Here is a 24,850-nt window from a genome sequence, read left to right on the forward strand (position 1 = left end):
AACATGTCAATGTGCACAAAAAATATAAACTGTCTACAGAAGCAGGCCCACATGATGGAAACAGCCTCTAGTCCATCTTGTACTCAAACAGTGAAAGTTTTCAATTTGATCAAATTGTTTAGTTTTTGTTATACAGTGCTTGTTTCTACATGAGTTTGAACTTTTCCTCATTTTGCTTTACTCAATGTTTGTTGTGTAACAATGGAAATTCATTGTCTGTAGAAAACCTACATGTTAATAAACCTGTTAATAAATCTACTTTCATGAGGATCTGTTCACTTTCAGTTTGATGACTCCAAGTTTACACAGTGTAAACTGATCTGTGCTGTTTGTGTGTCTGTGTTGTGTCTGTACTGTGTGTGTGTGTCTTTCTGTGCTGTTTGTGTTTGTGTCTTTATTTGTTGTGTGTCGGTACTGTGTGTCTGTGCTGTTTGTGTGTCTGTACTGTGTATCTGTCTGCTGTTTGTGTGTCTGTACTGTGTATCTGTCTGCTGTTTGTGTGTCTGTACTCTGTGTGTGTGTGTCTGGACTCTTTGTGTGACTGTGCTGTTTGTACTCTTTGTGTGTCTGTGCCGTTTGTACTATTTGTGTGTCTGTGCTGTTTGTGTTTATCTACTGCGTCTGTACTATGTTGTGTGTCTTAGCTGTGTGTCTGTACTGTGTGTGTCTGTGCTGTTTATATGTCTGTACTGTTTGTGTGTGTCTGTGCTGTGTTGTGCGTTTTTGCTGATTGTTTGTCTGTAATGTGTGTGTCTGTGTGTATCTGTTTGTGTGTCTGTACTGTGTGTGGGTCTGTGTTGTGTGTGTGTGTCTGTTGTGTGCAGATGTTCATTAGCATTTAGACATGGCTCCTTCAGTCCTCCCGGCCCCGCCCCCCTGCTCTCTGATTGGCCGCACTGTTACCGGAGCTGTCAGCTCTGCTCGGGCAGCTCCGCTCGGCTCAGTCCGCTCCTCAGCTGCTCTCCGCCGGACTGACTGCGGCCAGCGGCGGCCTCTCTGCCTTTTGTTCGCCGGGGGGCTGGAAGCACCGAGGAGAGACTGACAGAGCCGCATCCATGCAACAGCGCACTTTGTAGTAAAATGATCATCTGTACGAGTAAGATGGAGAGAAGCCAGTTCCCCCTGAGAAGCCCGTGCCAGCGCGTCCACAAACAGGTCGGTACGAGCGGTCGGTCCTCCCCGGGTTCCACCGCGAGGCTAGCGGGGAGCTAGCGGCTAGCCGAGCAGCCTCCATTCATTTGTCCCAGCGACTCGTTCATACTGAATAAAGGAGCTGCTCTCGCTAGCGGCTCCTTCTTACAGCAGTTTGTTTTAGTTTGAATTAAAACCTCTCGGCAGGAAACAGTCTGTGTGTGACATTAAAGTCCAGCCTCATAGTTTGGTCCTAGTCTAAACTTTTTTTTTTATCAGTAACGTTACAGAGTGAACTAGCCAACAAGCAAAGTTCTCCTGGAGCTAGCTCTGCCCGCAGTTTGTCTCCGGCGATATGAAAACACAACTCAACACCAAAGTGTGTGTCGTGATTCAATCCGTTGTGGACAGTTAACACATTTATTCCCATTCAGGGACATTTTGCACTTTCCGTCCTCAGCTGGAACAAAAGTCCCGTCGAGCTCGCAGCGATCCTCCACTTCCAGCCGCTAACGTCACCAAGCTGTGTTAACATGTTGTGTTAACATGTTGTGTAGATGAGAACATTTGTGTGATTGTTCCTCTTTCTCTGGTGTGCATTGTGTGTCTTTGGGTTACACGTCTCCTCTGCAGTGACAGCGAAGCGCAGACTCTCCTTTTGTTTCCTCCAGCTCTGATCGGAGAGAGATTCATGTGAATGTGGCGATTATATTTGAGTTTTTAACACATATTTATTTTAAAATGTTGTTGCCCAGTGATGGAGGAAGTCGCTGCAGCGAGGAGAAGTCTGTAGGTGAGGATGACATCATCCGAGGATTTGGGACAGAAATGTCATAAGTACCTCGGGGACATTTATTCACTTTATTAGATATAAAACCCTCCTGGTGACACAGAGCTGGATCTATGGGTTTAATCCCCGAGGACAGACCCGGGATGGATCCGTGTTCTCTGTCCCGTTTAATGTCTCCCACTTTTTATTGTGCTGTTATTGCTGAACCGGACTGCCAATCAAAGTTGTTTTTCTCATCTGTCGCTGCTCTTTCACTTTGCAACAGAAGGGGGGCGCTGTGGGGCGAGTGCACTCCAGAAAAGACGTGTTTGCTGCAGATTAGGCTCCAGAAAATTGAGCAAAACAGGGAGGAATGCAGGCAGCGAGGGATTCAGAGAGAGAGGAAAAAACCTGCAGCCTGGTTACAGGTCCTAATTCGTGTGTTCTGCCCCCCCACCCAGCACCTCTGTCCCTCCATCCCTCTGTTTGCTGCTCATCCTCACTGTCATTCATTTGGCACTGGCTGCCCTGCTGTTGCATTCGACTCCTCACTTCGTCTGTAACTGGTGACGAGCGCCCAGTAACATAATCGCGTGGATAATGTAACGCACGCAGGACACATTGGTGATGTTGCAGAGGTAAACAACCTTTTGAGTTTCCAGGAACTCGCAGCAGTTGCCGAACAGATCCCAGAGCTGTCGGTTCAAATAAACAGGGGATACGTGTTGTTGCATTTAAGCTCCAGCAAATGGGGGTCTCTTTAACGTGTTTGTGTGTCTTCCCCGGGGTCTACCTGCCCGTCCTGCTGCTTTCTGACAGGTCCGATCACTCATCGGCTTTATGTTGGATGCAGTGTTTTTGTATGTCTTGGTTGTGTTGTATGTGCCGTCCCACCCAGCCCACCACCCCACCACTACCCTCCTCCTTCTCCTCCTCTCAGACACCTCTTTGGGCTGCAGCTGGTTTGTTGTGTGCTTCTCCCTGAGTTCAGGTTGCAGAGCCAAAATCAGCCCTGGCTGCTTGTGTTTCCTGTGATTTAAAGAGGGGGGCAAGAGGGGTGTGTGTGGGGGAGAGAGAGAGAGAGAGAGTAATGTTGCTTGGACGCTGGTGCATGATAAGGATGGACCCCCTCCAGGCTCAATCGGAATGCAGATTGAATGTCCCTCTCCTGTATCTGCAGCCGCCCCCCTTCTGCAGCCCACCATTATTACCACACACACACACACACACAGAGAGACACTACATGCGCACATGCACGTCTCATCCCGAGCTGACACATTTACCCTTGGAAGACTGGTGGCGTAATTTTTCCATGTCTTTGTGTCACCGTGGTCCTCTGCTCTCCTTCACAGGGCTGCTGCTGTTTGGGTTTGTCAGCCGGCTCTCAAAGCCGGTCTTTGTCTCCCTTTACCTTTCTTCCCCTCACTGACGTCACCTCTGTTTTTTCATTTCATCGCTGCCTCTTGCTCCTCTGATCAATAAACAAATGACCTCTTCTATGCTTGGAGGGGAGATGGTGTATTTTTTTTGAATGTCAAATGGTCTGCACCTGTGATTGTTCGTGAGCAGCCCCCCCTGTGAGGTGTTGTTTAAATCATCTGCAGCCGGCCCATAAGTTAGGATTCATCTTGTGATTTTAATACAGCAGCTTTAATATCAACACAGCCGTGGCGCTTTTCTCACCCTCAGGCTTGTGTTTGACTTGAGAAAAATGACTCTTTCAAAATGGTTTGCTTCTGGGCATACAGCAAGCAGGATTAATAGCTTCATGTGCAGGAAGCCTTTATGATCCTGTGCTTCAGGAGACGTGTTTGCATCTATGCAAAACCAGACTGTGCTTTGTAATACCACACAGTCACCTAAATGATGACGTGTTCCTTTTTGTTTTATATATCCACCCACACGTGTTTGTTACCAGCTTTTTCTTTTTTATACGGGTGTTTTTTTTCTTTTCATGTGGGTGGACAGTAAGAAGCATATCACCTTATCATAAGAGCTGCTGCTTTCGGGGCCTGTTTTCAGACAAGAGAGACAAAGAAGTGAGCGAAAGTGTCTGGACTTTTTGGCAAAGGATGTCTGCCTAAACCTAAACCCCTAGTGTACATTAATCACTGATTAGTTCTAATGAGAATGAATTCACGGGGGATGGATGACTGTACTAAATCACTGAAACAAAGATGGCTTCTCTAAATCAGTCCAGCAGCTGTGAAAAGGGGAAACAAGATTTTTGATGTGGACTCACCTTTTCAAAAGTCCTGGGTAGTTTTCATTTTGCATGGTCATAAACACACCATCTATTTTGAAGAGGAGAGGAAGCTGGGCTTAAATTTTGCTTTTGTTTCAAGGTGTCAGCAGACTCAGTTAAAAGCTGTGTGATGTCTCATTTCCTGCCTCACAGATCCTCACGCCATCAGTAGTTCCTCTTTCAGTTCGACTTGTCCTGTTATTTGTTCAGACATGTTTCGTGGGATTGCACTTTTTTTCTCCGTGATTGTGTGATGCCAGAATGGTGCGGTCACTTATTTCACTAGTCACAGCTGTAGATTTTATAGTCGCTGAAGACTGACAGGACCAGTAAGTGGAATCGTATGTCTGTGGAGATTTTTGATTTGTCTCTCTGTTTGGCTTTCCTTTTTGTATTTGTGTTTTTCTCTTGATGACAACTGCAGTGTGTTTATTAGCTGACTGAGCAGTCCAGTGAAGCTGGTGGGGAGAGATGCTGTTTCAGAATGTATTGGTCTATCATCAGCAGAAGGAACTTTGAATTTATCGTCTTACAAAAATTATTTTTTTGCATTCTCTCTGGACAAAGAGCTGCTGCATAGATAAGCTGGAGGAGTCAGAAGTCTGTGCCTTGCTTGGAGACACTTCAGCAAGTTCTGTCACCTGATTGTACCTGATGTCACTCTCTGATAAGGGTTTTTTAATGGGATCATATTTTTCTGGTTTTTCAGGAGTGACTGCTGTCCTCAGCTTGCTCCTTATTTTTTCCACACACCTCTAAGTCTGTGGTGCGGGTCTGAAACTTAAAAGTCAAATATGTCTATTGTTCTGAATTCATATCCTTTGATGTGCTGTGATTCTGAAACTTACATTAGGTTTCTATTACAGCTGCAACGGATGAAATAACATAACTAGAAGTATTCATATTTCATTTACAGTTTCCTTACTCTTATCTCTGGGGCTCTAGTTGTAGCAGTAGATTAATCGTGATAACTCCAGAAAAAAGAATGAGAAATCGAAAGACTGTTACAATCTTAAGCCGATTTCTTTATGCTCATTTATATACACTGTTGTGATTCTACTGTAGTTTGTCCTACTTGAGCACATTTTTCCATCGTCAAATCTGATGCATAATTCATATATATCTTGGCCTCAATTTTTTTAAACAACTAAATGCAAGGAATCCCTATCAAAAGATTAACATCTTCTCAATGTGTTAAATGTATTGTATTCAGATTTAGTGTCTTTATCTGTGTTAAATCACAGACACCTACTGAATTCAATTGATCTTTTTTGTACATCATTGCAAATCACAACATACATTAAACAAACTGAAGAGTGATTTTCTTCACACTGCTCATTCACATTCAGATGTAAAGTATAATCAGCTAATGTCGCAGTCGTAGCTTATTCTACACAGACAGATAGAAAAATAGGACAGGTGGTATTTTAAGCCCTGAATAAGTCGCACACTCGGAGCATGTTTTCTGTTTGGTGAAGGATTCTGAAACGCTGGATAGTTAAAACAGTCTTCCTCTCTTGTTGGAGCAGTAACCTAGATTCTGCAGTGCAACATGCTAATCAGTAGCTCTTGTGTTTGGAGAGAGATACTTGTGCTCTCGTCAATAGCTCTTTGATTGGCAGGCACCTGTGTGCTCCTCGTCACTCCACGCTGTTACCCGTGTATGTCGACAGAGGAGAGCGGGTCGGGGTCTGCGTCCGAGCCCGGCTCATTTCGTTCCTTTCTCCTGCAGCAGACACACTGCTTTTTTAACACCCCCTTTTGTCTTTAAGAGCCTTTTCTTATTGGCTTTTTATAAACAAAGATTAGGGCAATATAAACATCAGTGTAATACTCAGGATTTGTTTAATTTGCACTATGTTAACATGTCGTTTAAGATTTGAGCATGGGCCCTTATGTAGGTCAAGAGGTGGAGCCTGTTGTAGGATCAGGAGGAAACCCTCATTCGCTGCAGGCAGAAGTGAAATATCTCATGGAGCTACCAGCCAGATAAACATGGCGCCGAATGCCAAAGAGCTGCATGAAGGCCTGATAGTCACCGTTTGCTCCGACTGTCGGTCACACAAGTTGAAGTCACTCTGTGTTGAGCGGAGTGCAATAGTCCTCGACAGCAGTCTGTGCTGTTTGAGGAAATCTTGGTCAACATTCATATGGTTCAAACGGGAGTGAACCATTTGGCTTTGATGGTCACTGTGCTCTCAGGTTTCACGTACAGAGGAACTGAGTCTTCACCCGCGGCCGAGCCCTCAACACGTTTTCCTAGAGGTGAACATACAACAGCCAGAGCGGTAATAAAGGGCCGTTACCGACGAGGGCAAGTCGGCCTCCCTCTCCACATGAGTCTGTTTCTCTTGGCCTCAGGCTCGTCCGCCCAGACGCTTCTATGTTTGTGTGTTTGGACTCATTCATTTCTTTGCTGCTGCAGCGTTTTCCCTCTTCAAGGCCTCCTAAGCCCAACTTTCACATTAGTTCCTTCATCTGTGGTTCCTCCCTGCATGTAAATCCCCCGTTCAAAAGACAACCCTGGTTGTTTTGTTTTCCTTGGTCTCAGCCCTGGGCCGTCTTTTTTTTGGTTTCTCATTAATTTCATTTCACCAAAGGGAATTCCTGTCAATGCATGGTACTTCATCTACATTTTATAATAACAATACAGAAGACTTGTATTGAGCATCAGGCCCTGCTGTGGCTAGAGTGAGTTAGTCTGTGTGTGTGCGTGTTGAGCTCCCAGTTGTGCACTGTTGTTTGCTTGGTTTATTTTGAGAAAAAAATAATGTGAGGAATGCATTTACTTGCCAGTGGCGCCGCTATCACAGTATCATGGCTGCTGCTCTTCCAAGACTCTCGGGCTGATTTAAAGACTGGAACATAAGTTCAGACCAAAGCCGGGTCTGAGTCTGTCCTCACACGGTTTGGACAGTGAAGTCCAACTGTATCTTGAGACCTGCTTTTACTTTCAAACTACTTCCAAGGGCCTGTCATCGTTAGTCTTATTTAATCCAATCTTATTCAACATAAAACATATTTATATGTCTGTCACAGTATCCTGAAGGAATACATTACATAATCATTGCTCAAGAATCACAAAACCAGTGGAGACAATAATAACTGTCACTGTGGACCATGACTGTCTGGCTGCAAGTGTCTATTTTGTTTTTCGTTGATTAATCTGCTGATTACTTTACTATTACTAATGAATCGTTATGTTTGTGTGACAACTTCAAACTGCTAGTCATTTCCAACTAAAATCCCAAAAGACGAAGATATTTGATTTAAGGGATGTAACAAAGAAAGGCATTATCAATTTATAATGTTGTTCTTCAGTTTGCCTTCATATAGAATGAAGAACACCATCAGATCCACATCTGATACGTTATAACCAGCCAATGTTTATCATCTTGGGTAAAAACAAAACATGATATTCGATTCCTGAGATAGTTTCACTGATTGGTCAGTTTTCAGCTTCACTGGCAACAGACTCAGCGTCACATGCATATCTCAGCTTGCACTGCTTTAACAAAGAGCTTAATGTTTTGGCCTGTGCCGTCAGATACTGAGCTCCCTCCTCCTTGTCCTGGTCTCCGTAGGTGGTGGTGAACGGTGAGAAGGAGCGCGTGTCACTGCTGTTCATGAAGGCTCTGGTCAGCAGGGGGAGCGTGGACGCGGTTTTCCAGCAGATGGCCTCTCACCCTCAGTACTTGGAGAGCTTCCTGCGCACACAGCACTACATCCTGCACATGGACGGCCCTCTGCCGCTGCCATACCGCCATTACATCGCCATCATGGTCAGTGAATTGTCTGCTATTGTTACTGCAGAACCAGCATCTCACCAGTTGTCATTCTACTGTACATGTAGCAAAACAAGCAAATATATTAATTTACTTTCCCCATCTGTTATGGCAGCAATAATTATTTGCATCATTCGAAAATGGAGAATAACATCCTCTTATATTTGAGTTGTCTGTCTTTGTTTTACCTCCAGGCTGCTGCACGACATCACTGCAACTACCTGGTGTACCTGCATTCAGCTCAGTTCCTGAGGGTGGGCGGCGACCCTCTGTGGCTTCAGGGTCTGGAGGCAGCACCACCTCGCCTTCGCCTCCTTGCCCACATCAACAAGGTGCTGGCCCACCAGCCCTGGCTCATCGCCTGCTCACATATTCAGGTACAGCACAGACCAAACCGCACACAATAAAATAAACACCAACTTAACAAGGATAGCATGAAAATATTATGAATTTTATCCTTGATGTGTTTAATTGATGCGACCTGTGAGACCCTGAGCTCTGTCTCTGCCCCTCCAGAATCTGCTGAAGTCGGGCGAGCAGTGCTGGTCGCTGGCGGAGCTGGTGCAGGCCGTGGTGATCCTGGCCCACTGCCACGCCCTCTGCAGTTTTGTGTTTGGATGCGACACAGACTCAGACTTTGTCCCTCGCTCCAAATCTCCTAACGGTACCCCGCCGACCTTCTGCCCCTTTGATGCTGCCAACGGCAACACCAACGTGCCTCAGTCCCTCGCCACTCCCTCCGAACACAAAGCACGACGACGGGTGAGAAACCACACTTGGATTTCATTAAGTAAACATCACAAAGAATTTCAGAAAGATATACAGGATGTTTTGTAAACACATTTTTTGAATTTCATTTGTCCTGGTTTCTTTAATGTTGTGTTTATACATCAGCATACATGTAAGCTGTGGAAATAGACATGAGGGTTAATGTTCAGTGGAATTCTATTTTAACACTTTTTCCCCCTTCTTTCATTGAGATGAACTGGCAAGACAATTATAAACAAATTATTAAATTTGGATTATTACAACAGTTTTGTTTTATCATGATTATTTTATCTCTAATTTTGATATTATTTACAATTATTGATATTCTATTAGCCTATAACATGTCATGGAGAAACATCGAAAAATACAATACTTTTAAACCAAAAGTAAAAAAAACTAAAACATTTTAACACAATGATCGGAAACGGGGGAAATGGAAATCAACACATTGAGGCTGAAACCAGAGGAAGACACGACTCTAACACTTAGAAAAGCTGTTGATTAATTTTCTCTCCATCAGTTAATTGACAACTGTTTTCAGCATAGTTTTCTAAGAGAATGTTAGTGTTCAGGTTATTCTCTGCCTAGGATCTCGTGGCGTCAATGTGGAGTTGAACAATCGTTATTTTCTCTCTGTATGAATCTGATGTAGCTTAGTCTCATTTCGATTTTTAGAATTAATCTATATAAATATGAAATAACAGGAAATAATAAATATATGAAGAGGTTATTTTGTGCCAGAATCCATAAAGGTTAACTTCATCTGTACTTTGTGTGGTATCTGTGTCGACAGTCTCTTGACTCCAGTTGCGACATGGCTTGTCTAAAAGAGAGGATCCAGAAGTCTCAGGAGGAGCGAGAGAAGAGAGAGGAGCGTCTGCTGCAGACCCAGACGCTCCAGCAAACAGGTAACGTGATTGGCCCACTGACTTCGGGAGGGTCATCTCGACTGTTTTAAATTTAGACCGCATGGTGTGAAACTTGAGCAATTACCACTCATCGGTTACATTTATTGACACATTCTCACCGCCTCCTTTCCTTTCGTTGTGTCTTTATTTAGACATGGAAGAGGAGGAGGAGATAATATGCTTTGCAGACCCGTCGCGGTTCATCACAGACCCCAACTTCTGTTACGTGGAGTTTGCTCGGAGAGAGGAGGACCACTTCCAAGTATTCAGAGTTCAGGTGAGGACACTTTGCATGAATCATCAGACAGGTGTTGTTGTCAGTAAACTTCATGTGTGTGTTGTGGCACTTGAGGCTGTAGCCACAGGGTATATTTGCCCCAGATTTGAAGATTAGATTAACACAGTTCTAAATCCAAAGTGTCGGATTACAACCTGTCACCTGAGCAACCAAACAGATCTACAACATGATACAGCAATTTAGATTTACTGTCAGTTCATGTACAGTAAACTGACTGTGTAATATAAGCTTCAGTCCCATGTCTGGTAGAATTTACGATGTTTCTATGTTTGAATGGCCGAGTTCCAAACTGCACCGGTGACACAGAGAACACAGAGTGGACTGCCGAGGCCAGTGGCCAAATCAAAATGTAAATTAGGTTTCTATAATCAGGCCGCCCCAGGCCCAGCGGCTCAATCAATATTGATTTTGACGTTTTAACGCACTTTGGCTCCGGATCTCAAAATGTTTCCAGGAGGGAAAATTACAGATAATCATCGGAACCACGAGTCAGTTTTTTTTATCCCTACAAATATTTACAGTTCTTCCTTAAATATTCATGAACACAAGACTGAGTTTTAAAATTTGTAACTGTATTCTGAAAGCCAGTTGTTTAAGATAAGATAATATAATATAAACGTTTATTAGTCCCATAACAGGAACATTTGCAGTGTTACGGCAGTGACAGTTAAGTTCTATTAAAGTCACTGTATGTTGTTAAAAACATATATATAGTTATATATGTCCCACTTCATTTCTTTCTCCTGAACTACTTTTACTCCCTGGTCTCTGAAAAAACAATTCACATAACATCAGAAACTGGGTTAAATTGTTTGAACACGTCTCAAACAGTAAACATGTTGTTGTTGTTTTGACTCTGTAGGACTATTCATGGGAGGACCACGGCTTCTCCTTAGTCAACAGATTGTATTCGGACATCGGGCACCTCCTGGACGACAGATTCAGGAGCGTGACCACTCTCCCCTCGTTGCACAGCTCCGACCTGAAGAGGGCGATCTGGAATTACATCCACTGTGTGTTAGGAATACGGTGAGACACCTTTTATTCACCTGACAACAATTAAAACACAATTTTGACACCTACAAAACTCCTACTTTACATTGTAAGTTGAGTCAACAATCGTTTTTTTCATTTTGCGGCCACAGCTATGACGATTATGACTATGGGGAAGTGAACCAGCTGCTGGCACGGGATTTAAAGCTGTACATCAAGGCGGTGGCCTGTTTTCCGGACGCCACCAAAACTCCAGTGTGTCCTCTGAGTTGGGCTCTACTCAAAACTTCAGAAAGGGTAAGGAAGAGTTTTTTAGATGGACTGCATGGGGGTGCAGTGGTCACCTCACAGGAAGAGGGGACTTTCTGTGGAGTTTATATGTCTGCTAGGGTTTTCTCCTGGTTCCTCCACAGTCTAAAGACATGCACATTGGGTTTAGATCGGAGACTCTCTATATGTCGGCCTTAAAAAGGCAGGCGGTATAGATCTCGGCCCGGCTGACTAAACGCAATGTACCACATTAATTAAACACCACATGTTAACCTGCTGTGTGTTTTCTCCTTCAGATACATGTGAATCTGCTCATCATGGAGGCGCGGCTGCAGGCGGAGCTGCTGTACGCTCTGAGAGCCATCACTCAGTACATGATTGCCTAAGTGCTCGGAGAGGCACTAAGTCGAAACTCTTCACCGGTACCGAGACCCAGAGACGCGAGGATGAAGTCTCAACGGGACGAGAGCGCCACTTGGAGGGACACAGCTCCGTTGTTTTGTAGCTGTGCCTCATGAATATGCTTCTCTTTTCCTCAGAGTTAATGTATTTATACCATAGTGTGCCACAGTCCCCTCATCCCCCCCCCCCCTTTCTGCAGACTCCTGTTGTGACGTCCTCTTGTCAAACATCTTGACTCTCTAAGATAATGTGCAATTATTGACTAGCGTTGTTTTAATTTGTACCTGTTATGTGTTCCAGCTCAGTCTGTGAGAAACTGCTTGGGTGTAGCAGCGTGTTACAGTGGCCAATGTTGTCCTTTTTGAAGTTGGATCAGTCTCCTTTACTTTCCCAGAACATATCTCTCTGTACAAGTTGAATGAATGTCAGCGGGAGACCAGGGCCTTTTGTTTTTGTTGTTTCTTTGGACAATCCTCGTCAGTGTTGGACGACAGTACACGGACTGTGAAGGACGACCATTTTGCTCTCCCCAAGCATTTTGTATTAATGCTGGTCGAGAACACACACGACAGTGACACTGCTGGAAGTTATCTCATCACTATAGTTTCTTTTAATAAGCACTTTTTAAAACTTTATATATTTATAATGCAAGGTAGCTTGTTAGTAGTGGACATTGAGACACACAGTGTGTGGGTCTGATGCCTTTTCTTTGTCGCTGTACGACATGTAACAAACATTTTTAGACTGTTTGTCCTGAAGCTTTCAGACTTTTGTGCTCAGCTGCAGATCTGAGTGAAGTTTCTTCTTGATCCAAGAGATTTCAGTGAATATTCTTACTGGAAGCATTTTGAACAATGAATGATTTGACACAATTTACGCCTGATGAGAACATTAGTAACTAAACTGAAGCAGCCAGTGAGCTGTTTCTGACAGTTAGGACAAGGCTGAGTCAATTGCAGCATGATTTGGGTTTTTTTGCACTGAAATGCTTCAGAAATGATCAAATACTGACTTTCAGACCAAAGGTCATTAAAAATAAACTTAGTGATGAATTGGCTGGTGAAAATGGCACGGACGTCGATCTGCACTGGTCGTGAGTTGAGGTTAGGTTCAGATCTTTGCTTTGTGCTAAAGCTTTTTTTGTGAGCTGTATCAAAGCCGAAGTGAGAATCCACGGTACAGTTTTCAGAGAGGAACAATGTGCAAACCAGTTGTTAAAACACTCTTCTTTTCTTTGTCTTTTATTTTTACAGTTTTTGTAAACGGTAGAGTTCTTTTCCTGTTTAGTTTCTGGGTGTGACGGTAGGACCCGCTTGTTGTGCTGCAGCCTGGGTAGACGTAGAGGTGTGTCGGACTGTTTTAGAGTTAGACATAAGGTTTAGATTAGAAAACAGAATTGCATATCGACTAAAGCAAAGCGCTGTTAATACAGGTGCCTTCAGGATTAAACTGGAGTGCAGCTGAAGTGGGGGGGCTGTGACTCCTGGAGTCTGAATGTGGGCTTTGGTTGCATCTGGGCAACGCCGACACCTGACAAGTGTTGTTTCCCACATGAATGAGAACTGTGTTTTCTTACGGTGGTCGGCGCCATTTCTGATAAATATTACAGCTGTGTATGCCTGTTTTGTTTTTTAAATCAGAAATCATCTACGAGCCCCAGCAACTCAGCGAGAGCCTTTGACACAGATGGATGTTTAAAAAAAAGTTCAACTTTAGCAGAATAAAAAAAAATGGACAATTAACTTAAAAAAAATAGAACAAATGAAAAACAAAAAAAATGTTTTTTGAAAATGTGAAGAAATGTTTTCTATAAAGATGCTTTATGAAAATAACCTCTGCCTCCTGTGGTCTGTTCTACAAGCTGCATGTTTGTACCCATGTAGAAATCACACGATCCTCTTTATTAACATTAACTAAATGCCTTTGAAGAAAACTTAAATCGTAGGCTAACACATCGTCTGTCAGCAGATTTGATTAGGGAGTCTGGCTGCTGCGTTTTGGACGAGCTGTAGACTGTCGGCTCAGGCAGTTGAAGGAGGAATTGCAATAATGCAAACAAAGGAGATGACGGCATGAATGAAAATCTGGTTCTTCTGGTTAAAAACACGCTGAACTTTTGAGTTTCCTCTGATTTGTTTTGTCCAAACACATTGTGGTGACGGAACATGTAACATTTACGTGAAATTCACATTAATATATTGATTATTTAAAGCCACCTACATTTCATTTTAACAGAAGACCTCTCCCTGTCTTGATCTGCAGACGAACTTTGTCTTTGAACAAAGTACAGAAAAAACGAGTGAACCTAAAATTGAAATCTTTTAATAAAACCATATTTGCCAAAATTATATTTAATTTTATTTATATATAAAAATTATCGTAGATACTGTAGCTGTGTGGTTACATCATAGACTGGGTTAGATGAATACTTTGCAGTAGTATTCCTGTAAAGCAGCGCCCCCCAGTGGCAGAGCTGAAAGAGCACCATATCTGAAGCATCAAAACTCAATTTGCACCAACAACTCAGACAAAGTGGGTTAAACAGTTTATTGAATTTATTTCTGCTGTTCAGAACTGTTCGTCATCGCTGGCTGACTTTACAAGGAGTAAAGAAAGAAAACGAATGAAGAGGGGGGGGGGGAGAAAAGAACAACTATCGACATTTAATCAAAATCATAAACATAATTGGCTTATCCACAAACTTATCAATCCCTGCCCGCCCCAACCTCCCTATGGAAATGAAAATAAAAAAAACAACCCTTGCCGAATACTAAAATACTGTATCAAATGGGGCAAATTTTTAATTTTCAAAGCAAAAATACAGGAACTAATGGCTACTTTATAAGGAAACTGAAGGAAAATATGTAGATAGTTTTAATTACTTGGAGGGGGAGATACAAGGGGAAGTCATAATACCACATCTGCCCTTTTTTTAAGGCGGCAACAGTAAACTAGAGACGTGAAAGCCTGCTGCAGCTGATTCTCACAAACCAACCACGTTCACATGCTGCGGTCCGTCCTATCCACAGTTAACATCTCCACCTGACCATTAGTGAGGAAAAACACGGGGGGTCTGTTGCAAGTACAACGTCCTAAAATAACATGCTATGTTTTTAAAATAATAAGAAAATCATGCAGATTTAAAAAGCTGGCCCTTGGTTTTTTAGATCGATTTAAGTGACCAGGTTGGGGGAAGGTAATTATATACTGAATATATATTTAAAAAAAACATAAAACAAAAGGGAAAGGATCTTGATTGTGTTCTGCAACGACACCAAATCAAGATCCTTGCGCTGAATACAGAAAATTCAAAGATTCAAAAGGCCCTGATTTGCAGCCACTGCGTCATGGCATACTCCAGGTTCTGTCACGGATATGACATCTAGCACCAAAAATAAAACACAATACACGTGTGGAAAAACGAGAGAGTGCTTTGTATAAATCAGACGCTAACGTATTCACATAGCTACGGTGAAATGATGAATATTAGGAGTTTAACTGTTGGGATGTTATTTCTGATTCACAGGAAACCTGACGCTTATGAACAAAGTCTTTACATACAAACACAAAACACAAACTTTTCAAAGGGGGAGATCACCAAATAAAAGTCCTTGAGGTGAGAGAGACATCCTGCTACAGAGTAACATCATGCTATAGTGTTTTAAATGTTGGCAGTCCAAAAAAAATGAAAAGAACGTGGGACAGGATAGTGCTGATAAATGTGACTGGAGAGCGAGAAGAGGTTACTCTAGAGAGGGAAGTGAAACGTGAGATCAACAGAAATGTCTCCAGGAAAAACTAAAACAAAGATATTGGTTTCCAGTCTGTTGTAACAGAGTAAAATCATCATTTTTTAATTTTTTTTGCTATTATCATGTTTTCTGATTAGATCTGTGCGGAGTTGTTTTTCTTCTGAGCGACCCTGAGAGGTAACGGTTGCATTAGTCTCGTTTTGAGATGAGAAAGTGGCACAGGCGTTCTTTTTTTTTTTTTTTTTTTTTACATCGTGCCACGCTTCAGCACAGATCTCTTTCAATCGCATCCACAACTAATGCTATAAAATAATGAGGCAGACAATCGGGAATTTTTAAATGGTCAAGTATTGATGCGTCAGATTTCACGTTACAGGCGGCGTCTGTTGCTAAGCGTATGTACACCGAGATGCTGTGTCAGGCCCAAGCTCCCTAAATGCCATGCGAATGCAAATATTAGTGTTCCTTTGGTTATGTAAAAAACAATCTACACGCATCTCATCCTTTACAAAAATAAAAGTATAGAAAATTACCGTTAAAAATGATCTAAAAATGCTTCCTCCAATGTAAAAAAAATCACGTGTCATTAGTAATATATTCATATGTATTAATATCTCATTTATTACCTCCATCTAAATTGTATATTAAAACTATAATCAAATATATTTTCTTTTTTCGTACATCTCAAACACATTGAATTAATTTCTTGATTATTAGAGCTAAATAATTAAAGTGTGAGAGGATTTTTCTGACGTGAGGCCGCCATATCTCCGTCACCCCCCCTCCCCCCACCCCTAGACAAAATATCAGGAAAATGTTAAATAGCAAAAACCTTCAAGAAGTGATTTTTCAAATTTCCTTCAAGATTTCATTTTGTTCTCCTGATAAATCTGCATAGCGTGTCATCATGTACATGTGCAATGTGTACATTACATGTTGTATTGTTTTTTTATACAGGATTTAAACTCTTTTATAATGAAATGGTACAACCGTAACGTGTATTCTCTTAGTTTGGGGTCCCTGTGTCGCAGGAAACCTAAGTGCTTTGAAAATGCACAGGCTCGAGGGGAAGAACATAAAAAAGAAAGAAGAAGGAAAATTAAATCAGGTAGACCATTCGACAGTGGAGGCATATTGCTGTTTAAGACAATGTAATACTTGGCCAACCAATCACTCGCTGGCAAATAAATTTACCCTTGAATGCCCTGTGTATGTCACAAATCACATTTCTTCATTTTCTTAGTTTAACTGCACATCAGGGATTAAAAAATAAAAATAAAAAACACCCTCTAACTCACGTCTATCTCACCACACTGGATTGAAAAATGCCAAACTGCAAAAACATACCCTCTTAGGTGAATCACCACAGTAGGGCTAGGCGATAAAACAATAAGTATAAATATCGCGATGCAATGTTCTTCAATAGCAACATTACAAAAGTTAATTCTTTATCAATGTGATGCTTATGCATTGTGCAGGCTTGTGAGGTGTAACACATGTCATCGTTTTGAATGGTCCACCTCAGATTTGTGAAATGTTTCGCTGTTCGCTGTTTTCCGCCCATGAACAAGAGCCACAGTTTCATTAACTGTCAAACAGGAGCAAGAATCAGTCTCTAAACTTGGGATAAACAATAATTGGATGTTTATCATGATAATTGTCGATTTCAACTGATATGAAATCTAACATTTTTTACTGTATCGCCCAGCCCTACACCAAAAAAAATAAACTTGTAACTCTTTCCTCTAAAGTGAGAAAATGAATCGTACGTATGATCTTAGTCTCAGTACACGATTGGGCCAGACGTAAGCCGATGTTCAATCAAACATTTTTATATCTCCAGTCGTCCGGTCTTTATTTTTCCCCTCTTCACAACCGCAGTCATGTGTTGTCACGGAGGACGATATGTTTCCTCGGGAGTTGATCTGAGCTGGTGCGGCCGAGTAAGTGCACCTTGCTCAGACGATCAAACGGCATCTGGTCTGGCAAGTCCGGCTATGCAAGTGTCGATGGGAAACTGGCCATTTCTCCAAAGACGCACAGTCCGTAGAGTATTCAAAACCAAACCCATCGAGATCGGGGGGGGTTGGGGGTACCGTACCGACCCTAAAGCTATTGTGGTGAAACACAACTGTAATATGAACCCCTGGCAGGCGGGAGCTCGTGATCTGTCTTTTCACTCTAAAAACATTATTTCACAAGTCTTAGAAAAAAAACGGTTTGAATTCAAAGGTAAAAATGGCTAGCAGCCAAACTGTTGCAAGTGTTATTATTAAAAAAAGGAGAGATTTTGTGCATAGTAGCCTGCGTCATCTCCTCCCGGTCCTCTGCAAGTGTTGGCACAGGACATGAGTGAGGTGTGGTTTAGTCCGAGGGAAGTGTTGAGGTTGAGAATCAGCCATCGTGAGGGAGGAGGAATGCACCGGTCGTGTCATATTGTGAGGTCATCTTCATTGGAGATCAGTTCCTGCAAGATTAGAGGATGAAGAGAAATCTAACATCATCTCGTGAAATAAATAACAAATCATTTCATGTGCTTATCTGTGCACAAATAAATGTAAAATAAATGAAATGTTCAGTTTACGATGATATTAAACAGAGAGAAGCAGCAGGTTTTCACGTTTTAGAAGCAGAACATTTATGAATGATCAAATTAATGTTGAGCCAAAATTGAAAAAATTCTAATAATTTCAGATGCCAAAATGTACTGATTTACGTTTTTTCTTGTTTTCTAAAGCTGTTTTAACATCTTTTAGTTTTAAACAGATGAAGAAATCCTCTGGAGTTTTTACCTTGGGCTCTGGGAAACGTTTTTGATATTTTTCACTATCCTCTGACATTTATGGAATATAAAAATCAATAATCAGTAGATGAATCTATAAAAACAAGAATCATCAGTGTGATGGAGGAGTGATCAGTTTACCTAGCTTTGCGTTGTCAGCTGAGGAATTAGCTGGGGACCCAGTTGTGGGCGGAGCCCTGTGTGGTGGCCGGCCCGGCATAGCTTTGGCCTCCAGGCATGGGGTCAAAGTTGAAATCAATGCCGTCTCCGTCCATGAGGTCACTGTTGATGATGTAGTCCACGTCGCAATCCAGGTTTTCCGTGAACATGTCCATGTCCAAGTCTGTGGGCAGTCGGTCCTGACCGGCGGAGAAGCAGGACGGAGCTCCGAACTGACCCATCGCCTGCAGACTGACGCCGGGCCCTCCATGGAGAGAGAGAGAGCCCAGCGCCGGCCCTGCGGCGTGCTGGGCTTTGAGAGCGGAGAGCTGTGGCAGGTCTTGAGACATACCTGAGAGGATCATCCCCAACCCCATCTGAGAGTGATGCTGGTGTTGCTGCTGCTGATGCTGCTGCTGCTGATGTTGCTGCTGCTGCTGTTGCTGCTGCTGCTGCTGCTGCTGCTGCTGCTGCTGCTGCTGCTGCTGCTGATGATGATGATGATGTTGCTGCTGCTGATGTTGCTGCTGCTGGTGCGGCTGGTGCTGCTGGAGAAGGTGACGCTGCTGAGGCTGCATCTGAGCCTGAAGTGCCATGGGGGCCACGGTGTTCGGCTCCAGCCCCTTACCCAACAGCAGCTGATTGGGTTTGGGCCTCACACCCACCACAGATAAACCCAAATTCATCAGGCCCACCCCTCCAGGACTAGGCATGAGGGGGTCCACCTGGGTCATCATGACATCACTCGGAGGGGGGGAGTCAGAGGTGAGCAGGGCTTCCAGGCTGGAGGGCACGTGGGTGCTGTAGTGGCTGGCACTACGAGAGCTGGAGCTAGACATGGGGTTGAAGAGGGAATTGCTGAAGGTCGTCTGCTCCTTGCTGCCGGGTCCGCACTGAGAGATGGAGGCCTGGGTCCCGGTGTTGGGGGGGGCCTGCGGGAGGCTGGATTGTTGCAGCTGATGGAAGGAGGAGAAGCTGGAGCCCCGGGGCAGCAGGGTGGAGGCGGAGGGCAGCGGAGTGGGAGGAGCCGGTGGGGCTGTGCTGGGACTGGCCCCTCCCTGCTGCCCGGTCATCAGCGTGAGGCCATCGATCAGATCCAACTCCTCCATGAGGGTCTCGGTGAGGGTGGGGGTCAAGCTCCTGGAAGCGTATCTGCCCAGCAGTCCGTCCTCAGGCAGGTTGTCGTCGTCCTCTTGTCCAGGAGCGATGGGGGACAGACGACCGCTGAGGGTGCTGGCGTTAGAGCTTGTGCGTGGACGGAAGGTGGTCCACATGTCAGAGTCATCCAGGCTGCCGCGGGGGGAGGGGCTACTGCTGTTGACCCCCCATTTGGGAAACTGCTGGGAGGAGTTCGGGCTGTCTGCACCTCCTGACCCGGTGCTGCCGTCACCTTGCAGCGCCCCTCCAGCGCCGGCTGCTCCCGCCTGCTTCTTGGTCTGCTTGGCCCTCATCCGACTCTTCAGCAGTTTGCTGCTGTTGTCCATGGAGGCGGCTCGGCGCCGAGGAGCTTTCCCGGTCTTCCCTCCTTCTGGGTTGAGCATCCACCAGGAGCTCTTTCCTGTGGATTCATTGTGTACCCTCAAGAACTTGTTGTGGAGTGATAGGTTGTGGCGGATGGAATTCTGATAAGAGGGAGAAGCAAAGATAAGCAGATTAAAGATAGATAGATACACTTGGTAATAAACATACTTAGCCACGGTCAAAGTTTAAGTGATTCTACAGAAACTAAAACATGGCACACCTCAATATAATATAGAAAATTAAATTTTCTCATCAAAAGGAAGCAGAAAACTCGTGTTACACACTGTAATTTATATATTTTTTTCAGAATATCCTTGAATGTTTACATTTGTCTTGTTGTAACACAATGATTAATTTTACATCCTAGATACATTAGAATATATTATTTCTCCTGTAATCGCCTCACTGCACTGACTCATTGTAAAATCCGTAATAGAATTTTAAATTCTTCCCATCGAGCAAGTCTTTAATGGTCAGACTCCAGGCACTTAGAGACCGACTTATGGTTCCTGTCTGCAAAAGTGGGGGGGGGTACCCTCACCATGTTTACTTTCCGTTTTGCTGAATATCATAGTTAGGGCTGGCTCAGGTGTGATTGAGACTTCCCACAATGCACCTCTCTCCTCTGCTCCTTCTCCAGCTGTACACATTCATATCCTCTAATGAATGTTACCTGTGATATCAAACCACTTCCTGCCACTATTACAAGGCTATTATTATTACTATTAAAGACTTATTGTTGTTACTATTGGCCTTGTTTTTGATTTGTCTTTATATTTTACATGTTTATGTACTCTTTCTGCAGAAAACGGCCTCTGTTGTATTGTTTTTATACAAGATATTAGACTATTATTGAAGATGCATGAATATGTGAGCAGCATTTAACCTTTACTTTATATAGCTACAGTTTGGTAATATATATGATGTCATATACAGATATTGGTTGTTGTGCTTGCTTTGATATGTTCTAATTGAAAGTATTTTCGTTTATTTAACGAGACCAAACAGATGAATATAGTTGTGTACAGTTACTCAGTCTTTCATGTGTAATGATATATCATCTATGACTTATTCCAGCATTACAGTTCATCTTGTTAAGTGATGCACACACACATACACACACACACACACACACACACACACACACACAGACACACACACTGACCTTCCAGCCTGCTGAGCTGTTGCTGTCCCCTTTGTCCCTGAAGTACGGAACAGTCTTCACCATCCACTCGTAGATCTGGGCCAGGGTCAGCCTCTTGTCGGGCGAGTTGTCGATGGCCTGGCTGATCAGGTCCGCGTAGCTCTGGTTGCCCCACGCGTTGCGCCGGGACGAGCCTTTGCGGGGCGTCGCGCCGGCTCCTCCCACGCCGGCCCCGGCTCCGCCCTCGGCTCCGCCCTCCGCCGCCGCCGCAGCCTTCTCGGGCTCGGACGTGATTGGCTGCGGCTCGGGCTTGTCCTCGTCGGCGGGGGGGGTGCCGGCGGCGGACTCCGGGCCGTCTCCGCCCTCCGGTTTGACAACCGAGAGGTCGGGCCTCGGCAGCGGCCATGTGCAGGAGCGGGGTCTGCTCTGCGGCTCGAAATCTGGGTCAATGGGGGGCACGGAGGTCTGCTCCATGGCGGCGCACTGGGGTTCCACTCGACCTCGAAGATGGAAGACCACTCAAAACATTTACCTTTTGAAAGAGTTTCAAGTTAACTCCGAGGCCGGAAGATGCGTGGAGAAAAAAAAGACAAAACTTCCCGACACAAAAACAAGATGCTTCACCCACCGAGGGGCCTAGAAGAGAGACGTGGTAATCTGGACACACCAATAGCCTCCGTTAATCCTCAGATTGGAGATTAGGGAACCCAAATAATCTCCTTAATAGTAACTATCATAAACCTTCTGATTTATATAGAATGAAGGAGGCTGGGACGATGCCAGTCTCTTTGTTTGAATGAAATAAAAACAAAAGTGGCTGAGTGAGGATGAGCAGCACAACATCTGGATCTATGCAGATTTAGCCTCTGCGGTGGATGAATTATACAATCAAGAATGTAAATGTGTATAAAACAAAGCCTTTCCTCTAAATTAAAACTAAAAGTATATAATTTTCAATGTTAGAATTTAGAAATAGTATATTTTAACTATTCCTCAAAGGCAATGGTTTAAATATTTTTTTTAACAAATATTAAAGTTAGTTTCGTACCAGATTTATCAAATTAAATATAAAATTCCCAGTAGGTTGTTGTATTTTACTATAAAACCATAAAGGTTACAAACGGGGATTAGCAGGCTCCTGTCCGGCTGCACTTGTAAACAACGTGATGTCTGAGCTCCACAACACAAAATACCTCCAGACAAGATTTAGTTTTCTTTAAATCCTGAAACGACCGGCAGACAGTCACAGATCAGTCCGGAGGGAGCAGGGGGGGAACGGGCAGATTAACCGAGGTTTTGTGTTCATCGAGTGTAAAAAGAGTAAAAACCTCGCAGTGGCCTCCGGGTTAAAGCGCCCGAACACGCGGGGAAGTCGAGCGAGGGAACCGGGGCGGAATCAAACCCACGTCGCCGGCGGTGGTCCGGTGGAGTTCGGCTATTTAAAGTGTGAGGAAGTGGATGGAAGAGCGGTGGGAGAAGTCCGGGCTTCAGGTCCGCCACATTGCGGACAGACACATGTCACCATCTGCCATGTTGCTCCACACGATGCTCGGGGAGGCGCTGGAGGAGAAGCCGTCCGTCGAGCTCGGCCCGCGGCTCGGACCGGCCTCGTCCCGGTGCTCGGGCTCCGGAGCGGATCCCCCCGCGGGCTGGCTGGAGCCGGGTGGAGCTGGGTGAAGCTGGGTGAAGCTGGGCGGCCTCCGGCGGTCTGTCGGCTCTTTGGAAACGACAGCCTCCGTCACGTTAGCTGCTCCGAGCTCCTGCTGCTCCAGAGTTTACAATCCGGGGAAAAGTCCGCGAAAAGCCGCAGGGAACTCCCTCCAAGTCCCCGCGCTGGACGGGCGGTGGGTCCGGCGGGACTTCCGGTCGTCGTGAGGGTCCAAATACTCACTCCTCCGCCGTCTTTTTCACTTGTTTTGTTTTGTTTTGTTTTGACTCGAGGCGAAGACTCCCTTCTGACGTCTGTTTACCACTGTCAGGCGGCGGGCACTGCGCATGCGCCGAGCGGGATTCTGGGAAAGCGAGTCATTCACGTGACAGCGCTCGGGCGTAAACAGCGGCTCCGCGAGGCGTTGTGTACCTGTCCCGGTCCATTGTGTAACCGTGTATGAAAGTGTGCTAAGCCGCAGGTAAACTTAGGTTATTTGCAGAAGGCTATTCGCGGTCACACGTGGGAGAAGTAGGCCACTTAGATATGGGTGTGTAGAGGAAGTTCAGCCCAACAATGTAAAAAACTACAAGATAGTAATTTTACTCAAGTCAAAGTACAGACCTGATGTCAGAATCAGAATCAGAAGTATTTTATTGCCAAGTACGTTCACACATACAAGGAATTTGCTCTGGTTATTGGTGCAAACAATGAACATAGAAACATAAAAACGCAATAAATACAACATGCATAGGAGAGCTTTAACAGTACTGAAGTGCCGACCTTATATCAGAACCTGTTTAGAAATTGTATGTCTATTTGTGTTAGTCAACTGAACTACAAATACTGCAATGGAGTCAAATTCCTAGTATGTGTACTCGTACATGGCAAATAAAGCTGAAATGCAGATCTAATATTAGAAACCTTAAAAATACTTCACATTTAATTAATAAATTCATAACTTGACAGATTCTATTGTTCGTAAATACTATTGTACGTACAGATTCAAATGTATCTATACTAAGATTTTATTGCCTTTTATATTAATATTACGGGACAAAACAAACATTGTATAATTGAATAACACTACCCAGTGATGCGATTTAAAAATAACTCAGTTTCTATATAAAGGTCTGAGAAGCCTTTGCCCTGCATTTTCTTAGAGTATTTTTTCTGTTTTGAATTAGCTGTTGACTGTTGGATTCTCAGTACGAGTGAGGTTTTCTGTATCGTGTTTCCCTGCGACGTCATGGTTGCCTTCTCGGCATCTGTAATATAACTTTAACTGGCCCTCGTGTTGTGTACTAACTTGTGTCCGATTACGTAACACTGCACTACACACATCTTGTGTAATTCATAGTTTACTATCACTGCCAAGCAGTCATCATCCCCCCTGCTTCTTTCTCACTCATTCACAACTTTTCAAGTCTGACTTCACACAGAAGTAATTTACTCATATTATCAATGAGCTTTGTCTGTAATAATTCCTCCTTTTCACAACTTTTTTTTTAGTTTTTAACTTGAAATATTCCCAATTTTTTATAGGTATAAGTAGTGTTTGAGGTTTGACAAGATTCCTCTTCACTTCTATGGATTTTAAGTGATAATATAAAGATTTTCTGCTGTATATGACACATTTGTCTTGAGAATGACTCAGTTAATTCATAATAACTATTTCCTTTTGAGTCTGCCAGATACCAGTGATTCAGAACTGATCTTATTTTAATTTGTTTTGCTTCCTGACAGGAATCTAATGAATAGTAAAATTACCTGTTCAGCAGATATGGTAAATTTGAAAACAAAAAACTTAGACGCAGCTATTGTCCGGTATCTAAAGTTTTTTCCTATTTTTCACTGAGGGGTTTTCTGAGTAAGTTAAGAAGTAGCAGCTGTATGTAACTTACAGTGTGTGCACAATTATATAATAATATGTTATAAACCATTTTTGAAATGTACTTTTATGAAGCTCATAAAGTTTACATCTCCAAAGTTAATTCCTGCACTGTTACTCATTATCTGAGTCATTACTAAGAAGTGGTTGCTTCCTGTTTAAACACTGTTGTGGCTCCAGCTGTCTGACAGCCAGGTGTGGCCCCAGATTTCTCTTTTGTGCTGCTATGACTAACGTTATAACTCAGGGTGTGGGATTAACATCAGGAACCAGAGGGCAGGTAACCATGCAGGAACTAGTCAGGACCCACCACAGATCTGTGATCTTTGGTTGCAGTGGTCTCCTCTGTGGTTTCAATGCTGGGATTTTACACCTATTTCCCTA

The 24,850-nt window shown here is 43.7% G+C and overlaps 2 protein-coding genes across 2 annotated transcripts; one reads left to right on the forward strand and one right to left on the reverse strand.

Annotated features, from left to right (window-relative positions):
• The first annotated feature begins 960 nt into the window (after positions 1-960).
• On the forward strand, positions 961-11,777 carry sesn4 (sestrin 4). Its single transcript, XM_061079577.1, has 9 exons — positions 961-1,155; positions 7,730-7,927; positions 8,125-8,307; positions 8,447-8,692; positions 9,492-9,606; positions 9,759-9,883; positions 10,767-10,933; positions 11,050-11,194; positions 11,464-11,777. The coding sequence occupies exons 1-9, from the start codon at positions 1,081-1,083 to the stop codon at positions 11,551-11,553; spliced, it is 1,344 nt and encodes a 447-aa protein (XP_060935560.1). The 5' UTR covers positions 961-1,080; the 3' UTR covers positions 11,554-11,777.
• Positions 11,778-14,106: 2,329 nt separating this feature from the next.
• foxo4 (forkhead box O4) lies at positions 14,107-22,894 on the reverse strand. Its single transcript, XM_061079792.1, has 3 exons — positions 20,949-22,894; positions 18,245-19,884; positions 14,107-17,788 (listed from the first exon to the last, which is right to left on the reverse strand). Exons 1-2 carry the CDS (start codon positions 21,399-21,401, stop codon positions 18,271-18,273), a joined length of 2,067 nt encoding a protein of 688 aa, XP_060935775.1. The 5' UTR covers positions 21,402-22,894; the 3' UTR covers positions 14,107-17,788; positions 18,245-18,270.
• Positions 22,895-24,850: the final 1,956 nt, after the last annotated feature.

The sequence above is a fragment of the Limanda limanda genome, chromosome 10, assembly GCF_963576545.1.
Source record: "Limanda limanda chromosome 10, fLimLim1.1, whole genome shotgun sequence".
NCBI classification, from domain to species: domain Eukaryota; kingdom Metazoa; phylum Chordata; class Actinopteri; order Pleuronectiformes; family Pleuronectidae; genus Limanda; species Limanda limanda.